The following is a 9,217-nucleotide window of genomic DNA, read 5'->3' on the forward strand; positions in this document are numbered from 1 at the left end:
TCTTATCCAGAGCGATTTACAGTGGTGGGTGAATACATTTTAATAAAAAAAAAAAAAAGTTTCCATACCGGTTGCAGGAATTGAACCCACAGCCCTGGCATTGCAACCGCCATGCTCTACCAACTAAGCTACGCAGAACACTATGACACTGATATTTTTGCATCTGTAGAAGTGTTTAGAAACATATTCTATTCTTACAATAAAAGTGACTCCAAAATGACAACGCAGAATTTAACATTTTTATTGTAAACAAAATAATCGGAAACAAACAAAGCAAACAGATGCATTTGCTAACACATTTGTAGAGTCACATGTTTGATGCAGTCATTGTGTGCTATGAATATGGGACCAAATAATTAACTTTGAGTACTTTAATACACAAGTGAATATTTCCCCAATACTTTTGGTCCCCTAAAATAGGGGTATATGTACCAAAAGTGCTGTAAAATTCACAATAACATGATTCCAGAAGACAGAAGGGGTATTTAAAGACAACAGTCATTAGGATATTAATGTATTATAATAAAATGCATTGAGTTTGATTATTATGGTAAAAGTTATGGTAAAATGGTTGAGTTGAAGACATTCAGTATAATGATCAATGGTATTAGACCTTCAGTACCGCCGATCTGTAAAAAAATAAAAAAGGGAACATTTTATACAATGCACTTTAGTTATGTATCAGCCTACAAAGGGTTATATTGTCAGTAAATAGACCCTTCAGAATTACTCACATTGACATGTGGGAAGGGCAGGAGTCCATGTCCCATCCAGGCTGCATGTGACGGTGCCTGGTCCATTCATCACCATGCCCCTAAAGCAGACAAATGTCACAGAGTCCCCAAACTCAAGTGGCATTCTAATTCCTCTTGTCATTTGGGCATATTGTACTTTGGGATAGGGACATTTAATATCTGTGAACAGAAATGAAAGAGTCAACATAAGCTTTTACTTTATTGGTTTTAAAGGGGTTGGTTCCTTAATATTACTCTCAGGGCCAAGTTCTCAACACTTAAGGTATGTTCCTAGTTTGCTAAAGGGAAAAAAACATAGCAAAAATAGTGCAGCTATAGAAGCTATAGAGTTGAACAGAAAATGGCACCTTTGCACTCTGGAGGTGGCGCACTCCATGTCCCATCTTTGGTACAGTAGAGCTCACTCGTTCCAATCAGTTTTCCTACGCGACACCGATAGCCAATCACAGTGCTGTAAACGTAAGGTGGTTCCAAATGGCCATTTATCTCTCCATTTACCACCTCAGGAAGTTTAGCACACTGCACCGCTGAAAGTCACAAACACAATGTACAATGTACATGACCTTTTTTTGAAGATTATGGGTGACAGAACTGAAGTTCAGGGATGTTCTAAACTAAAGCAAAGTTACCAAAAGCAATTGAACTATGACCCAGGTGTAAAACTGTGTGGTGCAGTAGACCATCTAAAAAATAAATGTGACACCTTCACATACAGGAACACGCCCATCCCAGCCATCATTCATGCAATTTCTTACATTCTGTCCAACCAGCTGATACCTGGTGTAATAATGGGTACAAAAAGTGATTTAATATGACAACGCATAATTTTATTTGTACACTGCAACAATTATGAGAGAAGCCTTAAGAGCAAAAAGACATACTAGCAGAATAGAACGTACCCCTCATTACAAACCCCTGTGGCTGTATCTCCAAACTGTGCACCGGTATAGACGAAATGACCAAAAGACATCTCTCCAGCTGAGCCACATGATTTGCCTTTGGACAAGAAAATGTCATTAAATTACATTTTTCAGAAGCCACAAAACAGACAAACATTAACTACCACAGAGTGATATATTCTAGACCACCTATGGCTCTGCTGCCACCTAATGCTTAAACAAGAGAATAATGTTCTTTATATACTGTAGTACATAGGAGGAAGAAGTATTAATGATGTGTCAGAGTATATGAAAGGTATATGTAGAGTAACTAACTGTACATATACAGTACCTGTCTAAAGTTTGGACACACCTACCCATTCAAGTAAAAAAAAAAAAAAAAAAATCTACATTGTAGAATAATAGTGAAGACATCAAAACTATGAAATAGCACATATGTAATCATGTAGTAACCAAAAAAGTGTGAAACAAATCTAAATATATTAGTAGCCACCCTTTGCCTTAATGACAGCTTTGCACACTTTTGGCATTCTCTCAAACAGCTTCACCGGTATGCTTTTTCAACAGTCTTGAATGAGTTCCCACATATTCTGAGCACTCGTTGGCTGCTTTTCCTTCACTCTGCGGTCCAAATCATCCCAAACCATATCAATTGGGTTGAGGTCGGGTGATTGTGGAGGCCAGGTCATCTGATGCAGCACTCCGTCACTCTGCTTCCTGGTCAAATAGCCCTTACACAGCCTGGATGTGTTGCGTCACTGTCCTGTTGAAAAACAAATGACAGTCCCACTAAGCCCAAACCAGATGGGATGGCGTATCGCTGCAGAATGCTGTGGGAGCCATGTTGGTTAAGTGTGCCTTGAATTCTAAATAAAATCACTGACTGTCACCAGCTAAGCCCCCCCACACCATCTCCATGCTTCACGGTGGGAACCCCACATGCGGAGATCATCCGATCACCTACTCTGCGTCTCACAAAGACACAGCGGTTGGAAACAAAAATCTTGCAGTTGGACTCATCAGACCAAAGGACAGATTTCCACCGGTCTAATGTCCATTACTCATGTTTCTTGGCCCAAGCAAGTCTCTTCTTCTTATTGGTGTTCTTTAGTAGTGGTTTCTTTGCAGTAACTCGAAAATGAAGGCCAGATTCACGCAGTCTCCTCTGAACAGTTGATGTTGAGATGTGTCAGTTACTTGAATTCTGTGAAGCATTTATTTGGGCTGGTAACTCAAATGAACTTATCTTCTGCAGCAGAGGTAACTCTGGGTCTTCCTTTCCTGTGGCGGTCCTCATGAGAGCCAGTTTCATCATAGCGCTTGATGGTTTTTACAACTGCACTTGAAGAAACTTTCAAAGTTCTTGAAATGTTCCGTATTGACTGTAAAGTCATGATGGACTGTCATTTCTCTTTGCTTATTTGAGCTGTTCTTGCCATAATATGGACTTGGTATTTTAGCAAAAAGGTCTATCTTCTGTAAACCACCCCTACCTTGTCACAACAACTGATTGGCTCAAACGCATTAAGAAGGAAATCAATTCCACAAATTAACTGTTAATTGAAATGCATTCCAGATGACTACCACATGAAGCTGGTTGAGAGAATGCCAAGAGTGTGCAAATCCGTCACCAATGCAAAGGGTTTGCTCCTTTGAAGAACCTCAAATATAAAATATATTTTGATTTGTTTAATACTTTTTTTGGTTACTACATGATTCCATGTGTGTTATTTCATAGTTTTGATGTCTTCATTATTATTCTACAATGTAGAAAATAGTAAAAAAAAAAAAAAAAAAAAAAAAAAAAAAACTTGAATAGGTAGGTGTGTCCAAACTTTTGATTGGTACTGTACTTTCATCTATTCAGGCACATAATTTCATATGGTTACTTACGTTCACATCTCAGAGTTACTGGTGTCCACCTCCCACTGACGCAGGTACTATAGTAAGTGCCTCTTACTCTCATGTATCCCAAGGCACAACTGTACCTGACCCGGTGACCAGGACCAAAATCTACCTGTGCTCTACAGCAGTCAGAAAGGTGTGCGTTGGAGAGGTACGGTGGCACTCCACATCTGCCTACAGGAAAGGGAGATAGATAGAAATCACATCTGTTATAAAACCAATGCATCATAACATGTATTATATATTGCAATGCTCAAAGTAACAGATCTTGGCTGGTGTTTGTGTTTACCATCAGGCTTGGGGCTTTTAATTATATCATTAAAGGGCAGACAAAGTGGGAGCTTGGGCTGCCACTGGCCGTCTGGTCCACAGGTGAGCTGCTGGGCTCCAGTCAGGAGGAAGCCCTCGGAGCAGACCAAGGTCACTGAGTCTCTGACCCTGTACACTGAGACAGTCTCACTCAGCTTCACACTGTTGGCCACTGAAGGAGCAGGGCAGGTCACTTCTGCTGGAACCACTTGTGGTTCACCTCCCTCTAGAATGATGACATTTAAAATGCTATTGTGGTTTTGTTTAATTCATTCTTGCATCTATAATGACATAAAAAAAAGTGTGCCTCATCTTGGAGATAAGAGGAAAAATGACCTCGTACTTTGGTAAAAAGCACAACATTGAGACTAGGCTTACAGTACATTCAATCCTTTGAAAACAAGAGATCCTTTACCTGGCACACATTGTGGAATCTTTTCCTTCCATTCCCCAGATCTTGAACATTTTATGCGGGCAGCACCTTTTAGCAGGTTTCCTTTAAAGCAGGAAATGGTTACATCTGATCCAAATCTTCTTTGCTTGATGGATGGCCTACCATTTGTTATGTTTAATATAGGGCACTTAATCTCTACATGAGTAAAAAAAAAAAAGAAGCAGAAGCAGGTTAAAACAAAACTACAACACATTTGACACAGAGTCTGTATAGCAGTTGTCTTAATCATGTCAGGATACTTACGTATGCACTGTGCAAGAGAAGGAGTCCATTTTCCGTCAACCCCACATGTGACAGTGTTCGATCCATCCAAATAATAAAGGTCCTTGCAGGAAAAGGACAAAGAATCTCCAGATCTATAAACTTGCTTCAACCCATTGATCAACCTCTTCCCCTTTGCATTGGGGGCATTGCAAGTGATCTCTAGAAAAAAAGAAGCAGAAAATAGCTCATAGAAGTTTGGTGTCTCTCTGTGGCAGATGGCCATGCCCTATCATTACAGAGCACTCCTAACAAATCATCACTGAAGAATGATAATTAGAGTTTCAAAAACAACAGAACAGACACAGCAATGTCTCCAAAGAGTGGGAGTTGGAATTACAGGAGCTAGGCACCGCCATAACAAATCAAGGCTCCAAAGCAATGAATATGGGCCAGACACCCCAAAAAAGTGAAAAGATTTCAACTTTGGGCACCCTTAAGTGATGTTGGGCACCCCTACTGAGTCAATATGTTATTCAAACCAGGATGGACCTCACCTCCGACAGAGGGCAGACAAAGTGGGAGCTCGGGCTGCCACTGGCCGTCTGGTCCACAGGTGAGCTGCTGGGCTCCAGTCAGGAGGAAGCCCTCGGAGCAGACCAAGGTCACTGAGTCTCTGACCCTGTACACTGAGACAGTCTCACTGAGCTTCACACTGTTGGCCACTGAAGGAGCAGGGCAGGTCACTTCTGCTGGAACCACTTGTGGTTCACCTCCCTCTAGAATGATGACATTTAAAATGCTATTGTGGTTTTGTTTAATTCATTCTTGTATCTATAATGACAAACAAAATTTGTGCCTCGTCTTGGAGATTAAGAGGAAAAACAGATGCCTCCATCGAGACAACGACCTCATGCTTTGGTAAACAGCACAACAACATTATGGGTGCCTGTGATTTGGGCGATTTTCACAAAATGTCATCCATAACAAAACAAACAACAAATCAGGTCCTTTGGAGTAAGGATTGTTGACATATATTCCACATTTTTATCTTAAAGCATAATTGATAAATAAATCCTTGAAGTTGAAACATTATGGAATCTTAAAGGAGGTCTGGGTAAGGCCAAAAACTCACAAATGTTCCATCTGTAAATGCTAGAAATTGATGTCATAAGAAACTTTACTGTTCGCTCTGTAATATGAGTAGTAACTTAATTTCAATAATAATTTCCATGCATTCATTTGTTTTTTAAATATAAACATACATATTGAAGATATACCATTTTTGATTTGGCTACATTTGTTTCATATAGTTGAACATAATATACTCTACAGGCTTATCAAAGTTTCAGAGTGGGATCTCTGCTAGTTTGAAAGTTAAGGTCCATTTTATAGAGAGAAATTGGTATATTAGGCAATGTAACCAATTGAAGCCCTCGTTTTACTTGCATCACTGCAAATCCTGTAAATTACCAGCAGAGGGCAACCATTTAGTATCCAATTTCACAATGTTGGTAATGCTTACAAATTGGATCATAACCACTGAGGTATAATAAGAACTGATGTTCCGACTGTTTTTTCAAGGAAATCTACTCAAGTTCCAATTCATGAACTGTCTATTTCCGAGTTACATCTGGTTTATACAGACCAACATCACATGCGCACCAGCACTTAGTGAGCACAGGCGACATCATCACATCATCCAGAAACATAGCAGACGTTGGATGAATATAAAATGTTAATATCTACATCTATGAGTGATGCAAATAATATATTTAAAAAATTCTGCTTTAGTGAAAATTATTTGAATAATTAAATTGATTTTTTTGTGCACAAAGGTGATGACTAAAGTGTCTTATTAGGAATTTTCAAATCTGACTTCTCTATGTGGCCGTCTATAGAAACTCTCTTTCTGGGCCAGGTGTCAGTTAAACTGCGGTACCGAAGCAAAACTGTAGGAGCAGTCAAAACCGTGCTTCTAGACAAGAGCCCTGGCCCCTTGATCATAACATAAGTAGCAGAGATCCCACTTTAAACTTCAATATGCCCATAGAGTATATTATGTTCAACAATATTAAGATATTCATATGACACCATTGTTTGCTTTGTAGCACCTACAGATAAAACATTGTGGAGTCTTAAAGCGGCAATAAGCAGTTGAAGCAATAACAAAGCGGTTTTCCCGCCCCTGTTTTGGTAAAAAGCTGAAGGGTGGGGCTGGAGAAATGGAAGCACTCTCAAATTCATGGACAATGCTATGGATGCATGGACTGACCATCCAAGATATATAGTTTTAACCATGTAATAAGGCTACATAGTGTTTGTTTACATTTACTTTGTTTACAAACATTGGAGTAAAACAAGCTTATATTTTGGGTTCTGATGGGGCACTAAGAGTTGAACTAAGCCTATGCGGCATTTATAAGTTATATTCTATAAGAATCACTGGGTATATATAATTAATTTGTAAGTCAAAAAAATGTATGCAGCAGCAGATTTCCCCTTTAAATGAGACATGGGTTAGGCCAAAATGTCACAAATAGTCCAACTTCAATTGATTATTTGTCAATTATGCTTTAAGATACAAATGGCAAATATGTCAACAATCGTTCCTCCAAAGGAACCTTCAGTGGATTCACTTTTGTGAAGAAAAAAAATGAAAAAAAATCATGGGCTTTTTTTTGTTGTTCTAGTCTGGCGAGGAATCATCCTTACAGGACATTAGCTAGGCCATTAGGCTACCACAGCATGGGTAATAAAGGAACATTTGTTTACATGATATTCTAATGCTTTTGTAACAATGGGACAATTACGGACTGAATGTCCAAGGCCAACATGGTCAAGTCTCAACAACAGGATCTTGGTGTGTCATGCCAACAATCAACTAGACAAGTACAGGGCATGCCAGTCTGGTATTTCATACAGCAGAACCTACTAAATTGATTAGGATGCATGTTATATGTCCTACTTAGAAAGGAACGGACCTGATTGCTGCATTTTACTTTACGATTGATCATTGAATGGTGCATACCTTCACACGTGGGAATCTCTCCACTCCAGCCAGAGTCCTTACATATTCTGTATTCCATCCCCTTCAGTGTAAACCTGTGCAAATATCACAGAGATTAAGAAAAGGCCCAGGCTATAGGCCTATTTCATTACATTCAAGACACTTACCCCTCATTGCACACTGCATTTGCTTTGTCCCCGAAAAAAGCCCCCATATAGTGAAAGTATCCATTGAATAACTCCCCAGCAGATCCACAGTTCTTCTCTGAAGAGAGGATGGGACACATTAGAAAACAGCAGGGCAGTCAGGGAATGAATCCAGGGTAAGATTCTGTGCCAAACTCAACATAAATAACCACAGGGAACTGTTTGTGCCAAACAGCGCTAAAACAGGCACACTGCAGTCCTCAAGGACTGAACTGAATAGAAATGTTATTCCCAAATGTTCTCTTTGCAACCACCAGAGGGCCCCAGTAAATGTAAGCGTCAAATGACATTTACTTGCCACAACAACCTCATCCCAGAGACAGTTATAACCATAATGATATGATGGTATGATATTCATTGAACCAGTGTTATGCACAACAACAATATATACTTATCTAAATGCTTAGCTGTAGGCATTTACTTACTTTCACACGTCATGGTTAACTGTGTCCATTTTCCAGCTTGACACTTGATAGAGCGAATGCCACTGTTCTGAGTGTAGCCCTCGGCGCATCTGTAGAGGACTTTTTGTACATGGCCAAATATACCCTTTTTCATGTCCTCGATTTGCGTGTGTGGATAGGACGGCGGCGCACCACATTTCGATGGAACTTGAGCTGTTTAGAAACAAATGAGCCACATCAGCAACAGTGGCAATTCAAATCACAAATATCCGATAAATATGTAAACGTGCTACAAATGACATTGTCAGTGTTAAAGTGGACAGTGCAATGTTAATTTTATGAAAACAACAATCTTACCTGAGGCATGTAGGGCAAGTGATAAGAAGAACACGACATTATACACCAGATTCATCGTTTCATGTGCATTCGGATCTGTACGCTCACCCGTTTAAACGTTATTGAGTTTAATGAAATAGTATGTCGACTGGGTTATATTTTGTAGTTGGAGGGGAGGTAACGTAAAATGACGAGTAGCTTTGTAGGCCTACGTAGCTAGGCTATTCAGATTTATTTACGTCAAGTAATCTGAGTTTTTCCATTGGTAATACTTAGACTCACTCCTAATTTGGAACCATGTATGATAGATAAGTGGTTCAAGAAACACTCCAACATAGGAGTGGGTCAAAGTTTCCCACGGGGCAAAAAACAGTGGTATAAAGTAAAAATATTTTAAAGTGCTACTTAAGTATTTTTTTGTGGTATATATACACATTACTATTTATATTTGACAACTTTTACGTTTACTCCACTACATTTCTAAAGAAAATAATGTAGTTTTACATACATTTTCCCTGACAAACAAAAAGTACTCATTTACATTTTGAACGATTAGCAGGACAGGAAAAGGGTGCAATTCAGTTATCAAGAGATCTGGTGGACTCACTAAACACAAATGCTTCGTTTGTAAATGATGTCTTAAGTGTGGAAGTGTGCCCCTGGCTATCCGTAAAAAAATGGTGCTGTCTGGTTTGCTTAATATAAGGAATTTGAAATTACTTATACTTTTACTTTTGA

At 39.2% G+C, this 9,217-nt stretch overlaps 1 protein-coding gene across 2 annotated transcripts; it reads right to left on the reverse strand.

Moving 5' to 3' along the window:
- Positions 1-217: 217 nt before the first annotated feature.
- On the reverse strand, positions 218-8,695 carry si:ch73-217n20.1 (sushi, von Willebrand factor type A, EGF and pentraxin domain-containing protein 1). 2 transcript variants are annotated; one of them, XR_002468974.2, is made up of 14 exons: positions 8,501-8,693; positions 8,165-8,356; positions 7,701-7,797; positions 7,555-7,628; positions 5,081-5,302; positions 4,566-4,745; positions 4,284-4,457; positions 3,849-4,094; positions 3,548-3,733; positions 1,655-1,751; positions 1,459-1,532; positions 1,103-1,282; positions 735-814; positions 218-629 (listed from the first exon to the last, which is right to left on the reverse strand). XR_002468974.2 is itself a non-coding variant. In XM_021566288.2 (14 exons), the coding sequence occupies exons 1-14, from the start codon at positions 8,553-8,555 to the stop codon at positions 616-618; spliced, it is 1,971 nt and encodes a 656-aa protein (XP_021421963.1). In that variant the 5' UTR covers positions 8,556-8,695; the 3' UTR covers positions 218-615. The 2 variants fall into 2 exon arrangements, 1 of the variants encoding a protein (XP_021421963.1); XM_021566288.2 differs by having other exon boundaries at positions 735-914; positions 8,501-8,695.
- Positions 8,696-9,217: the final 522 nt, after the last annotated feature.

Source organism: Oncorhynchus mykiss, chromosome 16 (assembly GCF_013265735.2).
Source record: "Oncorhynchus mykiss isolate Arlee chromosome 16, USDA_OmykA_1.1, whole genome shotgun sequence".
Lineage (NCBI taxonomy): Eukaryota > Metazoa > Chordata > Actinopteri > Salmoniformes > Salmonidae > Oncorhynchus > Oncorhynchus mykiss.

Coding starts and splice junctions, on each gene's coding strand:
- si:ch73-217n20.1 (XM_021566288.2), bottom strand. CDS start 8,555: ATGAATCTGGTGTATAATGTCGTGTTCTTCTTATCACTTGCCCTACAT. Junction 7,629..7,700: donor AATGCAGTGTGCAATGAGGG/GTAAGTGTCTTG, acceptor ATATTTGCACAG/GTTTACACTGAAGGGGATGG. Junction 1,533..1,654: donor ACAGGGGTTTGTAATGAGGG/GTACGTTCTATT, acceptor TTATTACACCAG/GTATCAGCTGGTTGGACAGA.